Genomic DNA, 20841 nt, shown 5'->3' on the forward strand with positions numbered 1-20841 from the left:
CTTTTGTCATAGGCAAAATAGAGCTTCTCATCTGCATTGCCCAACAAGAGGGAGATGTAAGTCTTGATGCTTATTACAGAAATTGGATTAAGTTTAGTAGATGCTATTCCCAGAAATATCCTCACTCGTTACAAGTCAGTTTACTGGATTTGCAAATGACAGTTTTCAACTTGGAAATTGAGACAAAGCATCCAGTTTTCCATGCATCACGATTTCTGAGGCTTCTCTATCAAAATATGTACTAGTAACTTTGCTTTGTTTTCCTGTTTTTTATCCCTTTGCTTTTGAATTGTAGAAAATAAAGCAGTAAGAGAACAATATTGACAGTTTTTATGAGCTTCTATCTGAAAAGTGCAAGTACTTCCTGCCTGTTAAAGCAGGAGTCTGTAGTGATCATCAATAAAGGATGCTGAAAGTGGAAGCCATTTTTGGTGAGAAACATTGCTATTCATTTAATTCAGGCAAGTAATCAATGCAGCTGTCCTCATGTTTCTAATGTTCTACCCTTCAGTGTTCAAATCCGAACTTTAAAACTTTTGGGGTAATTCTAGAGTGGACATATGATGTCCCCTGTATTTAAATCAGCTAAACCACATCGCTATCTACTCTTTGGCCAGTGTTGAGTTTTGAAGGATATTTAGCACATGCTTTGCTCACTCCGTGTAAGCTAGGAAACAAGAATTGTCTCAGCTATGAAAATTGTCTCAATTAGAAGCTTGAAGCATAGAACATTTTCTGAGTACTAATAACTCATTGTGGCCCTTACACCACAAGGTTGTATTACAATAATCTGTGGTCCTTACTACTCAGAACATATTTTTCAGGTAGCAAAGATGAACCTTTTTATATATTTCACTGTTGATCAGGAGCTCAGAGTGTGTCATTTACCCGTGGGTGTGCATGTGGTAATTCCAATTGATTCAGAAAAAGAAAAATCCAAAACACATTATTCATCATTTCAAATGAATTGAAACTGCACAGCTCTTCTTTGATTTTTTTGTCACATTCATTGTACCTTCTGCAGCACAATATGCCCAGCCTTCAAGTCTGTACACAAAAAAAATTGCTCATAGTTCTGAGGCTGTTTTATAGGTGTTATTTTCTAAAACAAAAGGATATTGTTTCTGTGCAGCAATTTTATAGAATGGAAAAAACGCGAATGTTTTATAGAGTGGAAAAACGTGAATTTGAATTAAGTCTTCAAGCTTTACTGAATATATGTGCATTTATGATTTGTATATGGAATAGCAATTAAATAACATTTTTTAAAGGTTTTTGTTTACGTTAAGGTCCTTAAGGTTGTGCAACTGGACTTGCATGTTTTTTCCCTGTGTCTTTGGCCTGAGCTTTTGAAGAGGTTCCTCTGAATACAATACAAATATCAGCAATCAAAATCAAATAGTGTTTTCAAGTCTTGCTGACAATAAAGTGTGATGCCAGCTCCTTAAACCATCATCTGGATCTTCTTGGGAAGTTAAGCAGACAGTGCTGCAGTTCTGCACCTGTCTTATTTCCAATTTGTTATTTCATCTCTACTCCCCTCCTCAATGATTGAATGAATAGGGTGTTTTGAAAAACTTCAATACTATGGTATTGAAGTACAGCCTACTCTCCTTGCTTTTTTCCCCAACTTTTTCACTATGAGGTTTCTTATGCCTGTAGTATCTTTCTTCTCTTGCCAAGTTGTGTATTTGTTCGGTTCAAAAAACTTATTGTTTTAGACTTAATCCCAATATGCTGCTGTTTCATGTCACTGTGGTCTTGGTCTCCTGAGGGAGGGAGTAGATCAGTGTGATACTCGAGGTGTATGTTTCAGATCTGCAGTCATTTCGGATGAATAAAGATCTTCTAGCACTTAAGAAGGTGTCAGCTGCCACACACTGAAAGAATAATTTCGAGTTCTTCCTACTCAAATTTCTTCTGCAATTTTCTTTTGCATGCAGTTTTGTATTGCTTCTGTACATATATCCTCTGAAATGCTGCTTGGTGCAGTTTTAACAGTTGTCATCTTCTTTAAAAAACTTTTTTTTTTTTTTTTTTAAAAAAAAAAGGGCACTGAATATAAGCTATTGGAAAGTTGCTTGTTGTGGGTGAGAGTGATTTGTGGGGTTTTTTTAGTGTGTGTTTTGTTGCCTCTTCCCTCTCTCTCTACTTCCCATCTTCAGTTTTGGGTATTCACTAGGAGTGGGGGGTGTGTGTGTGTATATTTTGTTGTTGCTATTTTATATTAAAAATCTTAGTACATTAACAAAACAACAAACTGATAAATGTTTGCGCACTGTCCGAACTTTATAATTTTTATATTTATTTGTTTTTCTAGTGACTTCATACTACCAAATGCTTAAATGCTTTCAAATTCTTTTAAGCTAAGTTGCAACTTTTTGGCGACATTAAGGATCTTGTAGGACTTGTCCATCCATTGTCTCAACATGCTGAGCAACTCTTCATTTTAAAAGCGAATAATTTGGTGTTAAGTTTGTTACCTACATCGATCAAAACTTTGTGTATACCTGCTCAGTAAATGTCTTCATGGCTTCTTTCATTTCACACAAATTTGTTGTTCATTTTTTATTATATATTTTATTTCCTATATATGTATAATATACATGTTTTTATTTTCTTGAAACCATTCTAATTACCATATCGATCACGTGAAATTTAAGTAGGTTAGCTGGGGAGACAGAAGGTATTCTTGGTGTTTGCTGTAACACACATCACTTGCGCTCTTTGTCATAAGCCGTTCCTTTTTTTCAGAAAAGTGGGAATGCAAAAATAATTTATTTTTTTATTTCAAACTTTCACAGATTTAAAAGACAAAATTATGCTCTCTGCTTTAGGGTATTTTTGCTATGTTCATGGTTTATGTTTTGCTTGCATTAGATGTTGTTCTCTGCCACTTCAAATACATGCTTCCTTGTGATTGGTGGTATTATTTCTTAGGAAAGCAAATCTGGAAAACAGGGAAAACAGAGCATTCACGTTTTTATAGATATTTGTAAATCTTCACTTGAGGGCAGTTACTATTTCATTTGAATAAAATAAGAATGTCTCCTGTAACACAAGTTGCCTCAAAGTGTGGATTATTTATTTGCTTCTAAATCATTAGCAGAGGAAGTTGCTGTTACACCACTATAGTTCTGTGAGCTTTAATGGCCGATTGCTCCTCCACACGTACTGGTCCTCTCATTTCAAACTGTCTTTTCCAGCTACTCCGGAAGACACCTTTTTGCTTATAGAAAGAAAGCATTGCTGAGGAATGCCAAGAGAGTGTTTATTATGACTACTTGTTAACTTTGCAATACAGAAGTACCCTGGCAGTCTGCTGGATATTGCTGCTCCTGCTAGATAAAGCAAGGAGAATGAAAGAATAAAAAGCAGTGTTTAAAACAAACAAACAAACAAAAACTACAAATGCTGCAAGTGGTCCTTATTCTATGTTTGCATTAAAAGTCTATTCCCAGTCATCTGTTTGCTCCCTTCATACTCCCCAGCCAAGAAAATTGTCATGCCTTTTTTTTTTTTTTTTTTCTTCAGGCATTTGAAAGGGATGTTATTGACTCCAGACGATATAGTTCTGCCCAGGACTCTACACCAGGGATAAGGACATGGGACTCCTCCTGCCAGATTCCAGATGGTTCATTACAACTGACATCTTGGTTGAAAACTGTGAAAAGAAACTTTGGATTATTTTATTTTATTTTTGTGGGAGACCACAATTCCCAAACTGTAGAACAGATCAGGTAATAGTTCAGATACCTCAACTTTTTCATAATATTATTTGATCTTTTTTTATTGATGAAGGGATTAAAACATTCAAGTTTAGTTTTCATCTTTATATTGTTAAAGAATTTGGAAGTCGTTATTTTCACATCTTGAACTGCAACTGGGTATTGACTGTAAGTTTTCTTTATATATAAATGAATGTGTGTGTATATATGAAAATTTGCACAAGGGTTAAAGCTGTAGTTATTAGAATTCTCTTTTTTTATATTATGGCAATTGCCTGTTGTTTCTTCAGTGCTTTACTAGTGCTTAATTTTTACTGGTTTCATTACTTTCAGTACAGAAAATGGTTCCTGCACTCATTAACTTGCCAAGTTGTTACTTGGGATTTTAAAGGTTTAATTGAATTCATAAATGCTTGCACATTTTAGTGTATTGTTATTCTTCTATATACATTCAATCCTTTTAAAATACACTTATCTGTAATTCCCTCTCCCTTTTAGAATTAGAAGAAACATCCTTAGATTTTGTTGGAACTGAGTTTGATTGGAGTATTTGATTTGCCCGTGTTTTTAATACAGAGAGAAAAGTCGGCAAATGTAGCTTTTAGTTCTCTCTTGTATAGACCTCAGTTGCATAAGCCTCTTGATAAACACGGTTAAAGAGAAGATAAGCCCTCACTGTGATATAGAATATCAAAAAGTCTTATACTGAGAACAGGAATCGTGACAGCAAAATCATGTTTATTGTTGGTAGTTGTGTATATGTGTAAGTACTTTCGGGTGAATTTAAAACTATTTAGTCATGTCTCTCTTTCTTTACCCTCTTAAAGGCTCCATATTTCTTCTAAAATTTTAAAATAATCTTTTCTAATGAGGATGTCTGATATTGTTACGGTAAAAGATGACACTGATGCAATGAAAGGTCCAGAAGCTGAACTTAAAGATACAGACCCAGTTGAACACTTCATAAAATCAGAAAGTCAGGAGCAAATTCAAGCAGATAAGGATGAAAATTGTCCTGACAGCAAAAACAATATGCCGGTAAGAATCTTTTATTTTCCCCTAGTATGTTATGTTAAATTAATCCGTTTCTTGTGCTTCTCCTTTCTCATGATCCTCTTACATGGGTTTTTGGAACAGACCTGGAAAACCTGACCGGTGTTTTGGAAAGAAGTAAAGTGATTATTGCTTTCTCTTTCCTCTTTTACCCTACTTTAATGGTTTGATTCATATGTAAATATGAGGGTCAGGTGATTTTTCTCTTTAAGTTGAGGTAAATTAAGAGTTTTCGAATGAACCAAGCTATTGTCCTTATGTTTTTTTTTTTTCTTGGGTGCATGTGTTGAGTCTTTTCTGTCAGAGGCAAATAAAGAAAATAAAATCAGCATCTCAGGTTTTCTTTATTTTGCAGTTGCTGAATCACGACCAAGTTTGAGATGAGTCTGTATTGGAAACACACTGTGTAGTAACAGTATGGTTTGGTGAAAACACTGTGGTGTTGGGTGTTGCTTGTATGAAGCTACCTAGTGCTACAGCACAAGCGTAACCTTTCACCTTTGGTAGGGGTGAACAGTATAGGGCTTTTGAGCTCTGTGCACTTGCAGGTGGTTTGGTGTAGCTTTTATGGCAGGGCTATGTCACATAAGGCTTAAGTAGTCACATGTATGTAATTCAAATCCCCAGGAGCCAGAGGAGTCAAGTGAAAATTGGAAAAAAGACAATGTATAAAAACATCTTGCAATAGAGGACACTCATAGGGATGGGTTTAAGTGTTTATGGCAGCACATTTAATACCTCAGAGATTTATCTACAGAGTTGGTGTTTGGCTCACCGATGCTAAAGGATAGGTGACTTTTAAAGGCCACTGATATATATATATATATATGTGTGTGTGTGTATATATATTTTCTTTCTCCCTCTTATGGCACAACCTAGAAAAGGGAGCAGGTACCTAAACAAAAGCACAGTAGCTTCTGTTTGAAAAGGTACTCACTTTTTATAGAAATTTTCTGTCTGTGTCTTCTGTGCTCTAATAATAAACATGTTCCTGGTAAAAATCTTGATCCAGATAGTGAGTATAGCAGCGTTCTCTTGTGAGCTATAAAAACAGGGAAGCTGCTTGCTGAGATGCTGTTGCTCGGAACTGGGTAAAAAGCTGTTTGGGAGTAGTTTATTGCTTACTAACATTTAAATATTCTGTTGACTGAGGAAAGGTTTGTTTTCTAGGATAAAATACTTGAAAATAAATGTTGTAGAACACTAAAAGCAATATAATTTTGCACCTTAATATCTACTGGATTTATTATGGCTGACATCAGTGTCAAAATAATTCATGAAAAATTGGAATCCTTACAAGTTAAATACTGTAATAAATTAGAAATAACGTCTATATTGGCATCTATTGTAGGTAAACTGTTGTAGGTAACTGTTATAGGTAAACTGCTATTTATCTTTATCATTTGGATATCGCAGACGTTAGTTTTTTTTAAAAAAAAGTCGAAAGCCTACTTGATTTTACGCAACTCAGTAATATGGAAAAATCTTATTTGCTTTCTTTTTCAATGAAAGTGGAAAAGAGCTATAGCGTAGAAATTTCTGAAACTCAAGTGGCAGATTTTTCCTTCCTCAAAACATAATTTTTGTTTGTTTAGGCCCAGTCCAGAGAAACACAACAGCAGCACTTGTGCTGCTCTTGGTGGTTCTGGGACTTTGGTTTCTTTAGCCAGAGTGGTGTTTGGTTTTGTTTTTACCAGAATAACAAGTAGTGGCTGCTATAATTATCTGCAGTATGCATGACGAATTGTACAGCTGTGTGATGGAAAGGCTTTCTGACTCACACAGCTGTACTGTCTTTTTGCATCAAAAGTTGATATAAGTGTAGTGGATGCCCTAAATAGTGGGAAGATTTACAAGATGAACCTTGTTAACAAAACCCTTTTGGAAGTGTACATAATTGAGTTCTGGGAAGGTGCACTGTGATAACTCCTAGTGCAAATATGTTTGTCATATATTCGAGATTTTTTAATTGACAATATTTCTTCTGCTAAAATATAAAAGAAAGATGATGTGTGTACGTGCTGAACAAAACTTCTGGTAATATTCAGGAAAGGTAGAGGAGTTGACAAGCTTTTAATTAACAGGTCGTTAAATAGTTTGACTAGAGATATTTAACCACATGTGCTTTTTTCATTTAAGTGCAGTTTAAGTTTTATTGTAATAACAGCAAACTATCAGCAGTTTATTGTAATTAGGTGCGTTCCTCTGCTGAATCAGAATTTTGGAGCATGGCGGGGGAGTGTTGGTCTTGTGTGGTTGGTTTTTGTTGTTGTGTTTTTTTTTTTTTTTTTTTTCTCTAACTGACATAACTGCTCTGTAAGTTTCATTTATGAACCAATCGCAGTAGTAATTCTGAATACAGTTACCGCTTGTCTCGCAAGTTGTAACTTCTTTACAGCCTAGTAATGAACTGGTTACAATTATTCCTCTGTCTAAATCTTTCACTGACTGATGGCAGGAACCTGATTAGTTTTGGAACCTGATCACAAATATTATTTCTTCATATCCAAATTCCAGGTTATTTTGTTGTGGTGCATTAGGAAGCTGTTTGCCGTTTTACGTGTTTTTGGAGGTACTGTGTAAATGAGAAAAATAGCGCCAGTGTAATATAACTGATAAATATGAATGCATGATACATGAGGATGTCATTAGGGACGCTTTTGAATTGTTATACTTTGAAATGACCATCAAGTAGCATTCAAATGAGTTTGGAAATGAGAAGCACTATAATGGAAGTTAACTTTTACAGGAGTGCATGGGCTGCACTGTGGTAGGTTTCGTGGTCATCAGTGACTATTGCCTGATACACATGCTTCAAGATCACTCATGTGTTAAGCTTGTCCATGCTATATGACTGTATACTGAATTAATCAGAACACCAGGTCTAAACTGTTTGTCTTGATCAGCTGGTGACAGGACATAATATGTTACTATGTTAACATAATATTTATTACCTTTCTGGCTGTAAATAAGTGTGTTTGTAATGACTGTCATATCCACTTGATTTCATTAATTTAGCATTCTTAGCTTTTTGTAGTTTTAAGTGTAGTTTCACTATTGGCCGCATTTTTAAACAAACAAAAAAACCCACTTGGTATATTCATGGTAAATTTACATTAAACCTTGGTTCATGGTATATTTATTCCAGAAAAGGCTGCTTTGTTCTTATCCTTTAATCTATGCACTACATTGAGGGAGGACAGGGAGCTTAAGTACTCAAGACATCTCTGCTGTAAAAAAAGCTGCTAAGTGACTATGAGATCCTCAACGGGATAATAATTGTCAAAGCAGTAAAAGATTAGGAGAAAGAAAGCTGCATATTGCTGCATATCTGGCAAGCTGTGGAGAGCAGAAAAAAGTCACACAAGATCTGTGAACACAAGACTCTACATACCTGTTGTATGTAACGTATAGGCAAGGCAAACGCTGTACTGAGTGCATATTATTCTGGTTTGGTTTTGTGATAATTAAGCAGATATCTTAGTCCTTCGGAGGAATTAAACTGACGTTTTTTCCTGAGCAGCTAGAAGACTACACTCATTTCTTCTCTCTATATTAGCACAAGTCTTTCTTTGCTTTTTGTACTCCTCAATTGACTTTCCCACAGCAGTTCTTGTCTGCTGTGTTACAAAGCTATAGTTGTTATCCTTTAACTGTATTTTGAGACCTCCTTGAACAGACCTAATTTAACAGAGTGGTAAAAAACAAACAAACGACAACAACAAAAAAACTCGCAAGTCCTTATAATGTTCTTGGTTCAGGGCTATCCTGTCTGTGCTCTGAAACAACCGAACAGTGCTTCAGAGCTATATGCAGTTCCTTCCTGCAAACCCTTCTCACTGTTGAGTTTGCTGTGGTGTGCGTGACCTCTCTTTAGTCAGTCAGCTTTACCTGCCTGTACCGGATCCAGTCCAGCATTTTTTACCTCTCCGTAATGGACATTGGGGTTTATCTTCCAAATTACAGCTGGTTTAGAGGGCCTAAAGTTCCATTTTTGTCATCCTTAAAGTCATCCAGTTGTTAAGAAAACAAGGAGCTTGGGTCTGTCAAAGAACTAATATTAGTAGCTTTTCAGGGCATGAAAAATTGAAGTTCTTTGCTAGTTACAATGTTTGGGAAGGTTTTTACCTTGTGTGTAACTCAGATTTGATACATATTAGACATGGGAGAATCTTTTCTCCTACTGTGTTCTTCAGCCTCCCAGCTCTCCCCATGGCCACTGATGTTGTATGAGGTTCCTAAAAACTGCCAGGCACTCAAGAAATAGTTGCCTAGTATTGAAATACCTTAGTTGACTGCCCTGAATACATGTGATGCTTTAACTCTTTCCTTAAAATTTGCAAATACCCATTGTTAAGTGCAAAATGCAACATATTTAGTAGCAGTAGTATCAGCTAGGTTGGCTTTTCAACCTGGAAACAAAACTGGAATTGTGTATCCAAATGGAAGATGGGGTATAGCATGGATAAAACATTATAAAGGAATGTACTACCAAGGTTGTGTTGTTGTGGTTGAAATCTGAAAGTGGCGTTTGTTTTAAACCTTCTTGCAAAATGAACTAGATTCACTTGAGTTTTAATATATCAATTATATTTTGAGATGCATGCTTCACTTTATCTGGCATAATAAGATATACTTTGATATCTGGCTGCAATAGATTCAGGAGACTTTACTGAAGTAAAATGAGGTATGTGCTGGGTAGTTTTTGGTCATCATTCATCTAAAAGTAAATGAAATTGATTATTAACAGTTGTCATAATGGAAACAACACTGGCCTGTTTAGACAGTGAACCGAAGACTGTACTAGTATTTCCCACTGTTTTTTTTTTTTTTTTTTTTAATGATTAGACTGCTTATTTTGAAGCAAGCTAAGATGATTGATGCTAGAGTAATTGAGAGAGGCTGGGAAATGGTTCAGTTCTTGAAAGTTGAATAACTTGGTCTAATAGAAACTTTGCCAAGGGTGTGTAAGCTGCCAGTTTTCCATATACAATGTCTGCTTGCAGAATAGATGACTGGAGGGGGGAAATGTTTTGCTGTTGTCAACAAGACACAAATGCTCTGTCTTGCTCCAAGTTTGAGAACAGTTGGAGAGGTCTTTGTTGCTCAAAACTTCAGCAAGCTTCAGTTAGAAAACTGATGACCAGATCAGTTAATCTTCAGTTCTGTTTTGTTAAAATCTTGTGCAGTAGTGAAATAGGGAGTATTTAAATGAGCTTTCTTTCTGCTGTTCTTCAGCTTAGCTGGAGCAATATCCAAAAAAGACATTTGAGACTAGAGGGAAATGAGAGAAATAACTATTATTCTTCCCTGGCTTGCTGAAACTCTTCACTTTAGGTTGGGTGTTTAGAACAGACAGCTGGCAGCTGCCTAAATGGAGAGGTAATGGAGCTGGCTGGTATAGCCAGCCAGCAAGAGATAGTGGTAAGTAGATGTGTGTAACATTTTATTAAAAGGGGGGGGGGGGAAAGCTAACGAAAATGTATTAAGTAGTATAGAGGTAGAAATATGAAAAAGATCATATTGCCTTGATTTTCTTTTGCATTTTTATAAGCAGGAGAATAAATGCTATAGGGTGGTGATTTTGTCAAGTGCATTGGAGTCCCAAGAAGTTTTGACCATTAGCTGGCCCTTTTTAAAGTCAGTGTTTAGGGAGAGAGGGAGAGAAGGGAATGTATTTTTTTACTGCTCTTATGCTAGGCCACTATCTGTTCCCCTTGTCAATGCAATGTCTTTTTTCATGTAATCATTTTTGCACATAGCTTCATGAACTGGAAGCAAATCTATAAAACAGTGTCATGTTGCAAAGGAAATTGGGGCATAAGAATTTCAAATACAGGAGCTGGCTAAGAGTCAGCTGTCTACTAGACAAAACCAAACAAGAATGGTTGCTTCATGTTCAATTTCTGTAATATCTGTTGTTGATAAATGAAGAAAGATCAAGGATTTCACACAGTGAAAATGGGGGGGGAAAAGCATGTAGTTCTTCAGCTGAAGGTACCTCTTGCTCATTTCACAGATATGACCATCATGTTGGTAGTAATTATTACAACATTCTCTGTTATATAGACTTTTGCATTAATAAAATTGAACTGTGAAGTTTAATATAAACCTTTTTTGTTGTGCCTATCATTCAGCGGCCAGTGCAGTCTTTTGGACAGACAGCCAAAAGATCAAAGGTACAGTCGACTCGTGTGCTAGCATGCTGAGGAAGTCCTTTGAGCTTGGTGAAGCCTTGTTACTTTGTGAAAAGTGCCTTTAGTTTTATCATTTATTTTTGGCAATGCAGCTTTGTTTTGCTCTGTTGTATTTTTGCCTTGCTTAGTTGTCTGCTTTTGTGGTTTGCCTTTATATTTTTTGGTGGCTTTTTATTGTTATGGAGAGAAACTCTTTTTTTTCCAAAGAGTTTATTTACTTGTCATTAGCTGTGCTCTATTGTGCTGACAGTGCCTTCAAGAGCTGCAATTGTTTGGGTTTTTTCTTCATACAGAAAATTCCTAATAATGCTATTTTAAATATTAAAATGCAGTTTTCAGCCAATTTGTTTTGCATAAGATAATATGCAAAGCAGTAGCTTAAGATATCTATTTTAAAGCCAGAGTTTTTAATTATACATACTTTCCTTTAGTCAAACACAAAGTTAAAGTTAGTTCGGAGCCTTGCTGTATGTGAAGAATATCCACCACCTCCTACAGCTGAAATATCACAGGACCTCCAGGTAAAAATGTTACTGAAATTTCTGAAATGATTTGAAGTAACATACTGTTCAAAAGCAAGTTTTTTGGGTACTCCTTAAATATGTAGGCATCACTTTTTATTATTTCTTTTTAAATACAGCTTTCACAAAGTTAGTAATCTCAGGAGGAATCTTTTGCTTTATTTTTCTGAACTACTGGGATGTTATCTGGCGTAAAGAGAGGGGGGTTTTGTTGGTTATTTTAGCGTTCTAATGTCACAGAGCCTAAGTAGTGTGGGTCATTCTTAAGACAATTAAAGAACAAATTTGTGATTAATTTGTAGCATAGCTTACCAGCTCTTCAGAGAACTTAGTTGTGACTGCCAGTGTCTTGTAAATCAGAGAAGTACATGTTGAAGAGAAGAATTGAAGATAGGAGTTTGTTGTGGTATTGTTGTTGTTTGATACCAGAGTTCCCAACCTATGGGCCATGGGTCTTGCGTGACCTGCGAGAACAACTCATACAGGCAACTTCTTCGCCCCTTTGCTTTCTTTCCCGAGTATTTTTTGGGAGCAGCGCGGACAAGTTTTTGTAAGCAACACTGTTGGCGGCTGCACTTCGAAAGAATGTGAAGCATGAGATGTATGCGCTAATTGCGCTTTGTGTGCGTGGGGAGGCTGGTGGCTAGGTGAAGCGAGAGGCTGTCGTGTATGGCCCTCTCTGGCATTAGAATAAACTTCTCTGCTGGAAAAGGTGATAGCATTGCTTTGTAGCCTGCAAGAGACTGTTCCTGAAAAATGTTTGTGTCATTCTAAAAATATCTTTTAAGAGTAAGGAAGAATAAAATTCAGAATAAAGTTGCTGGTAATACATGCATTCTCTCTACTTTTTAATCAAAGCGTTAGCTTTGATAGGATCCAGGATCCTATCAAACTGTGAAGTATCTCTTTTAGAGTATCTCTGTAGTCTTGTCTGCAACTCTTCAGTCCCTCCTTCTATGCCAGTGTGTACAGAGCTCTTGGCTGTGACACTGCCAGGCATGTAGCGGTGCGGATGTCACTGAGTGCATCACTGGGAGGTGGCTCCCCAGCTCTAGTGGAAGGCAGTAATGGAAAAGGAGCTAGACCAGATGAGTTCTAAGGCAAATCACTTTATTTTCCTAATTATTCTTCTGTATTTTCTTGAGCAATTATTTCCAACAGGGGAAAATATGCTCTTTAATTACTGAGGAATCTGGATAAGATCTTGCAAATTTTAAGCTTCAGTTATAACAAGCACAGATGGTCTGTTAATAAAGATGCTACAGAAATGCTAGCTTATTGATTTATTGTATGAAGAAAAATAAAACTGATTAATTTGGTCTTTTATCTTCAACAGCTCAAATGGAGGAGGGGGGGAAAAAAAAGGAAAAAAAAACAGTGTCCATAAGATTAGTTGATACTGACTTGTGTAAATTCCCATTGGAGATAGTTTGAGATTGATTATAAATGTAGGTCCTTTGAGTAAAATTCATAATGCTTCCTGTGTTTCTCTCAGGTGTTTTAATATGCAAGTAATTTTCAGAGTTTGTTTTTTGTTTGGGAAATTGAGTGGGAAGATGGTGTTTATTTCTATTTTAGTATCAGGATTTGGTGACAATTCCTGCTGCTATGATCTGTTGACTAAAATAACCATCCATTTTACCAAAGTGTGATCTTTAGGAATATATCCATGTCCAGGGTGAAATAGGTAACAACTTGTAAGAAGCAAAATGTGGCGATGAGTACTCTGATAATGATGATATCCTCTAGTCGGGGAAACCAAGGCTTGTTATTAGCACTGAAGACAATGTTTTGGAGACCTGCATTAAAAGACAAAGGAATGAGGATTTTAGGTAGGAAGGTTGTTGTGAAGATTCAGTTAAATCCATATGCTAGTAGAGGCTAGCTATCACTAGGGAAGGATTAAAAGACGGAAGGAAAAATATGACCTACTTGATGCATGACTGCAAAGCTACAGAAAAATCTAATTAGATGTTGCAGTTTTTATACCATGAAATCATAAGAAGCAGCATTTGTTATACTATTCTGTATCACACTTTGAAATAGAATTGGTGCTAGTAGCAGAATTGTTTTACAACATCGCTGATTTTTTTCCTGCTTCTGTTGGGGAAAGAAATATAAAGACATTTTTCATTGTAGTTTTAAGTATGACTTAAGTGTTGCCTCATGTTTTTACTTTGGATGAGCTTAGTACAGTTGGATCAAATTTCTAATGAAGACAAATAGTCACAGTTTGAAAATTATCCTTGTCATTAGTGATGAAGTAAATTCCTTGCTATATTGGTGGATCTGAGTTGGAAATAGTTTCTAAAGATGTAGACCATGTTTTTTTTGTAGTTGATTTTCTTTTCTTAAATAACAAACAGTTAGGTACCTAGTGGGAGAAGAGTTGAAGTGTAATGCAGTTATCGGTGAGAAGCACGTTGCTTATTTGTATTATATTTGGGTTTAAAGTACATTGAGAAATACAAAGTTTTTATTTTGGAAGCGAAGAGAATTCTCGTGACTGGCAAACAGTGTTACAGAAGAGGTTATTTTTAATGATTGGTAACAGATTCTGCTAGGATAAGGTGTAGAAAACTTCAGAAAGACTGATTAACTTGTATTTCTAATGCGAGTTTGCAGGATATATGTGTATTAATTAGTTTAAAATTTGAAATTAAATATTTTAATAGGCAATGATAAAAATGGGATTTGATAAAACTAGCACCCAGTTTGTTTACTCAGTTTAATGTTAAAATAGTTCTCTCCAAAAACAAAATTTGACACTATCGTTTAAGTGTAGAATTCCTGTTGTCCACAGAAAGGACCAGGGTAGAGAGCAATGTGGTTTGCTAGGGCAGGAGCCTGAGCACAGGCTGTGCCAAGATGTGCTTGCACATGAAGGGTTCCTTTGCCTTGGTGGAGCCTGATCACATTTAATTCTAGACAGCTTTCGTGGAAAAAGACCAATTCTGTAGTATGAGAGATATTAGTTAGGAATAGTTTTACAGCAGGTAGCTGGCTATGTGAACGAGAAGGCTTTAGCAAAATCATAAATAAAAATAGCAACAACATGGGGAAAAATGGGTTTGAAGGAAGAGTAAGGACTTGGAATGGGAAAGGATTTGGGTGCAGGATGGAAGAAGAGTGGAAGGGAAAAATAGATTTGGGTCAGGCTGCATGGGTTGGGAAGGGGTGGATGCTCTAAGGAAGTGGAGGAGGGAGCATAAACTCTCTTGGTGTCAATTCTGCTGCCCCAGAAGCCATTCAGGGAGTATTAGTGTAGGAAGAAGGGGGAGTCCTCTCCAAGCTTGTGGTTTTCCTGCTCTTCTTCTCAGCATCTCACAGAATTCTACATTATCTGCTCTTGTTATTCAAATAGTGTGGCCTTCACTAACATTAAAAAAAAAATCCCCTTTCCCATAATTAGGGGACAACTGTTCATTTTAGTTAAAAAGGAAAACTGCTGTACATGAAAAATACCTTCCACAATAATTGTCTAATTGTATAAAAATACAGATTTTGAAATGGTTGCACATAAAGCTACTTTGAAACATGCAGCAATTTAGCAATCTAAGCCTTGATAATGATATGGTTTGTTAATTCTGTCTTTATATTTTGAAATTTCACGTTTCTCTTTTTAGTGAAATTTGGATTGTTGCTCTGTCTTAAGTAGATTTAAAACCTCTTTTTAATATATATTTTTCCTTGATATTAAGAAAAAACATGGAGGGTGAGGTTTATTTTAAAAAAATAGATGATGTGTACAACTTGTCTTTATAGATTTTTTGATTCATCAGTAGTTTAATTTGTGTTTGCATAAAGTGCACGCGTGATTATAATGAATATGAACGCAGTTATTTTAATTGCTGCTACTTAAGTATGCACATAGAGTACAAAACGGTTCTCATGGTGGTGTATATAGTTCAAAATAACTTCCATGATGACTAATTTTTGCTTTTTGACAGGAGAAAATCCAAATCCAGTTATCACAGTCTTTTGAGAAAGAAGAAAAGCCTGCAAAAGATGAAACAGAAAAGGAAAAGTCAAGTGATAAACTACCCAGAAAAATGTTATCGAGAGGTTTGCCATCTATTATTCTGCTTTTAAGATCTAATTATAAATCTATCTAGAATTCCATACTCATAAACTTGAGTAACTTTGAGGGAAATTCTTCAGAATTACTGTAGAAATAAAAATGTAGCATTTTCTCAAGACTAAAGTTCATTTCTATGTTTTGTGCATCTTACTGCATGAGTCTTTGCATATCAATCCACAAAATCTCTCATGTGTGTGAATAAATGATAGTCTGAGCTGATAAATAGAAGATCAGTTGTGCATCTGCGTTTTACTTGTGTCAGCATAGCCAAGTAGTGTATAGTGTATAAATGGAGCTATTTGTTAATAGATTCGTGGCATTATTGAGGTCTTTGTTCTGTGTTACATGTTAAATTGTGGTACTTGAGGAAGCAGTTGTGGGACTGGGTATTTGCTTGAGCCTTTTCTCTGGAAAAGTGGAACTGTTTAATATTGGGAATCATATGCCTAATATTTGGGCAGTTTTGACAAATATGATGATTTTCAGCAATAAGTTGTGGGAAGGTATTAATACATTTTGAAAAAAGTAATTGTGCTCTTCCTCACCACACTTAGATTCCAGCCAAGAATACACAGATTCCACGGGCATAGATCTTCATGAATTTTTAGTAAATACATTAAAAAACAATCCCAGGTGAGTGTGAAAGAACTTAATTCTCTGTTTTTCTTTCTTGTTGTTAGAAGTATAACACCTCCTTTCTCAGCCCTTAATTATGTAACACTGCATGTTATTTAGGATGACATTTTGGTGTGTAGGCTCTCAGAAACACCAGTCCTTTGTATCATGTGTATTATAGGAGCAGAGATTCAGTGCACTGGCATGGTTTAAATGCTTTTCATGTTTAATGAGCAAACAATGCGTTCTGTCTGTGTGCAGTAGTCTGTCCCGGGGTGCTAATAATACTGTGTCTCTAAAATTTGCATTTTTTTAGTATTTCCTTTTTAGAGACCAAACTGTCTTTTGTTTTCTTCTGCCTTTTGCTAAATTTACAGAGGAACTTGTTTTAACCTGAACCGTGTAACTCTTTTTTTGGAGATAAACGTCTTTGCTTTGCATATCAGCAACCAAATCTGACCCAACTCAAGTCTGTTATTTCTTTTAGTAATATAGTTGACGTGGTTCTCTTGCTTTGAGATTGGAAGTATGCTGCTCTCTATTTTCTTTACCCTTTGCCTCAGTAGGAATTGATACTAGTACTGTGGATGTACATACAAAACAAAAACTCTGTGGAATTGTATTGCTATTGCAAAGACTAATTCCACTTCTATGTGTTACTTCCATTATGATTTCCAGTACAATAATGTATTGAGATTCCACATTGTCAACCAAATAATATGAAAGGGTCAGTCATAAGGGTCCCACACTGTTGCGTCCTACAAAGCTAAAGCACAGTTCCCGTTAGATTCTTACTGGCCCTGTTTGAAGTCATAAAACATCCTAGTGAAAATGAAAAATTGCAATTGAAAGTTTGCTGTGGTTTTACATACCCAGTACCTGGAAGCTTAGTTATCTGCCATACACAAATTATGAACTGTGAAAATTAATTTCATTACGTTTTAATAGTCTACTGAAATGGGCATAAACATTTTTAGAATTTCTATTGTATGATGATTTAGCTTATGTTTGTTTCAATTCCCTAGAATTCGCTTGAATTCCCCTCTTCCCTAGTTGTAGATATGTGCAACCTTTCCATTCTCTGTAATCCAGTCCTTCTTGGTATCAATAATTCCAATGCCCCAATTCACAACTGAAGGGCCAGTTGAGGCTTATCTGAGAGTCTTGCTACCCATGTTGATCAAAATGACAAATGAACATTTTTTTCCTTTCTTCTTGATACCATCTTCTCCATGACTTCTACTTGTACTAAAGTCATTCAACAGAGATTACATGGAGGAACAGCTTCTTCACTAGGCAGGCTCAGTAAAATATAGCTTAGTGAAAAATGCATTATTTTTTCTTTAAAACAAAATAAGCAAACAAAAAAAACAACAAAAAATTGGTACTTGGTGGCCTTGTTTGTGATCTGCTGTCATCCATTGATCACAGATGTTGACTGTGTATTCTTAAGATGAATACAGCTGCAGTTATTGGTGTGTCTCATATGTGAGTTGCTGTGTTTTTATTTTCAGGGACAGAATGATGCTGCTGAAATTAGAACAGGAAATTTTAGATTTCATTGGTAATAATGAGTAAGTACTGTACTCTTATAGGAAGAAAAAAAAAGAGACTGTTCCTGTTTAATAAAGCTACTATTCCTTTCTTCCAGAGTTCCAAGAAAAAAGTTTCCCCCAATGACATCTTACCATAGAATGCTGTTGCACAGGGTAGCTGCTTACTTTGGATTAGAGCACAACGTGGACCAGAGTGGGAAATCAGTCATAGTAAATAAAACTAGCAATACAAGAATGTAAGTGTAAAGAATCTTGAAAATAATTGTTTTTGGTGCATGGATTTAGCATCTGGGATTTCTTAAGCAATGATGCTGCATCTGTAGGAATATATTTAGTCATTGGGAGCCGGGCAACAAGGTGGGGTGATTGCAAGGTCTTCACAGCTTGGGGTCCAGTGGTGTGCAATGATGTGATCTGCTCATGTTTAAAGCATTTGAAAGAAGAATGTTATCTGTAAACTAAGACTTTTTTTTTGGTGGTGGCGGCTTTCATGCAGAAAAGTATTACAAACTGTGTTCTCATAAAATACGTTTTTTTTTGTATATTATTTATCTCTTTCAAGATTTACATCCAGCTTTGAGTGCAATCCTCTCTTCCTTTGGAAAACAGTTGGAATATTTGGACAATGTAGAACAGGACAGTTTACAATAGGGTGAGGGGAGGGAGCAAGATCCATAGAACATTTTGTACTGTAAGGAGCTATTGGGAAAAGTTGGACATGGAAAACACATTGACAAAATAATGTTGCTTATAGATACCACACTGCCTTACAAAGTAAATGTAGCAGGGAAGCCATGTCTCATCAGTGCAAGTATACACAAGGTTAGCAAGTGATGGCCTGCTACTTGACTGAGGGCTGGAAAGTTCTTGGTGAAACCTCTAGGAAAATCCCTATTACCAAAGGTACCACTGGATTCCTGGCGTCTACAAATTCCGGGCACAGCTGACATGTTTCATTAACAGGACCTGTCTGTTCTCTGTCCTCTGCTTTTGTACTCTCCGGTTCTCTTTCAGAAATACGAAGAAGTAATGTGTTGGCATATTTAAGATTTTAGCACCTAGTTTCTAGTTCTGAGTTTGCATGACACCGTTCTTTAATTATTCTATAATTTGAGCACAGGTATAGTACACGGCTCCTCCATCCTCATTACTGTCCATATATAGATTCTGACTGAATTTTGGAGAACAGAATCTAATTATCTGCCTCAATTTTGGAGTCAGTAGAGCTAACATGTCCCACTGAAACTTCACTTAAGTAATACGTTCCTCCTCAGAATGCTTCAGAAAGCTATACAGAGTTTGAATATACATTAAATATGCATTTTTTTCACTTTGATTATAAATTCTGTGTGTGAAATTCTAAGTCTGAAGCTTTCAGTCTATCACTTCAAGCGTGGAATAAAAATTATTAAAAAAAAAAAAAAGCATATTTTTTTAATCTAATGTAGTTAAAATCCCAGGGCCTCTGGAAGCCCCCTATAGTTGTAGTTACTAATTAGCAGGCATTTCATCTAACCTGTAGACATTAGGATTCTTAATGTTTTCAGTATTCTTATTTTAAATCACTTTGGATATAAAATAAGAATTTGGAAAGAAAACCTTGGAGATCTGCTCCATGCTGAATAAAACCAAACTTACCTTTTCCTCATAGGCAGATTCCCGGCTCCAGCGCCGCTCAGTGATGTTACTGACATCAACAACCCAGTGCATACTGGGACGCCTCAGTGGAGTGGGAAGTTGGTGATTGCAGGGCAGTAAATTCAGGGACCTTTAAAAGAAAGAGGTAAGAGAGTCTAAAGGTTCTCTGAAATGCCTGCTAATTATGTCTGGGCATCCAGTAACTGGTAGTTAGGTTTGGCTGTTTAACAGAAAAAGTTCTCCTGATTTTTATAAGTGCCCTGAGTACTAAGTGAACAGAAATAGAGGTCATATGTATGCCATGTGTTTTATCGGGCAAATGATTTCTGATTTGTCTGAACATCTCATATCATACTAGTCATTTTATTGTCTAGGTAGTTGGTATCCAGTTTTGATAACAATAGTTTGCAAAATCTCGTTACTCTTTCACAAAGTAGATAAAATACCAAGACTGTTTATAATCTGTTGCTTAATCCTTTCACTGTTGTATTCTGAAGTTCTTGCTTGTGAGCATCCCTGTCATTCTTCTCTTGCGTATTTCTACTTTATCTTTGTTTTAAAAGTTCGTAAATTTTAAAGCTTTCTCCTACATGTATGTCCTTATCTTTTGTTTTCCTTTTAAATGAATTTGGAGTTATTGCAGCTCTAGCAGAAAGCACCAATCATCATTTCCATGCATGGCCAATGTTTCTTGCACAGCACAAGTCTGGATTCAAGAGTACTTCTCTGTCCCTCAGGGCATGTGATTGCTTGGCACCTTAATTGGAATTTGATGCAAAACCTTTGAAGGAAGAGATTTTAAAAGCAGGTTTGTTATGCCTCAGGAACAGGAATTGTCAACTGCACAGAACATCTTATATTTTTTGATACCGTTTCCATTGCCGGGGCAACAGACTGTTGTCAAAATTTGTCACTTCAGTTAGAATACTGAATATATGCATCACTGATCCATCATGCATCACTTGGTTCCACTATGTATAGTATACATTTACAAATCCATAAGTCTTTTCTTTCTAATGACTTTTTGTAGACCTGACCAAAAGTTTTCTGAGCATATAAAGGATGAGAAGAGTGATGATTTTCAGAAACGGTACATCCTTAAAAGAGATAACTCTAGTTTAGACAAAGATGACAACCAGGTAAATACTTACAGATTATTTTCCCCTTCAACTGAATATGTTTGACTGTATATTTATACTATTTTCCTCTAGAAGTTGACACTGTGTCACTTAATTTAGATGAGAATGCGATTAAAAGATGACAGAAGAAGTAAATCCATAGAAGAACGTGAAGAAGAATATCAAAGAGCTAGAGAGAGAATATTTGCACAAGATGTAGGTATCACATAAAATCTTACTCTTTTGGCCACTTGCCATTCATGTGTGTTTTTTTTTTTTTTTCTTGTTTGTTTGTTTTGAGATGATAAGAGCAGATAAGAATTATTAGTGTGGC

General features: G+C 36.0%; 1 protein-coding gene across 15 annotated transcripts in view; it reads left to right on the top strand.

The window, feature by feature from the left end:
- The first annotated feature begins 3602 nt into the window (after nt 1-3602).
- Nucleotides 3603-20841, top strand: part of R3HDM1 (R3H domain containing 1) — a 45568-nt gene continuing 28329 nt past the window's right edge. For 10 of the 15 annotated variants that reach the window (XM_088521770.1, XM_088521774.1, XM_088521778.1 and 7 more), the window contains exons 1-10: nt 3603-3740; nt 4556-4766; nt 10919-10960; nt 11410-11499; nt 15450-15564; nt 16135-16213; nt 17710-17769; nt 17847-17987; nt 20420-20528; nt 20628-20723. In XM_088521770.1, coding sequence (XP_088377896.1) covers nt 4596-4766; nt 10919-10960; nt 11410-11499; nt 15450-15564; nt 16135-16213; nt 17710-17769; nt 17847-17987; nt 20420-20528; nt 20628-20723 — 903 coding nt within the window. In that variant the 5' untranslated portion in view covers nt 3603-3740; nt 4556-4595. The remainder of the gene's footprint in view (nt 3741-4555; nt 4767-10918; nt 10961-11409; nt 11500-15449; nt 15565-16134; nt 16214-17709; nt 17770-17846; nt 17988-20419; nt 20529-20627; nt 20724-20841) is intronic. The other 5 variants (XM_088521777.1, XM_088521781.1, XM_088521784.1 and 2 more) reach the window with 2 other exon arrangements.

This window comes from Tinamus guttatus, unplaced genomic scaffold (assembly GCF_059628265.1).
Source record: "Tinamus guttatus ecotype Peru unplaced genomic scaffold, ASM5962826v1 Tinamus_guttatus_pri_ptg000133l, whole genome shotgun sequence".
NCBI lineage: Eukaryota > Metazoa > Chordata > Aves > Tinamiformes > Tinamidae > Tinamus > Tinamus guttatus.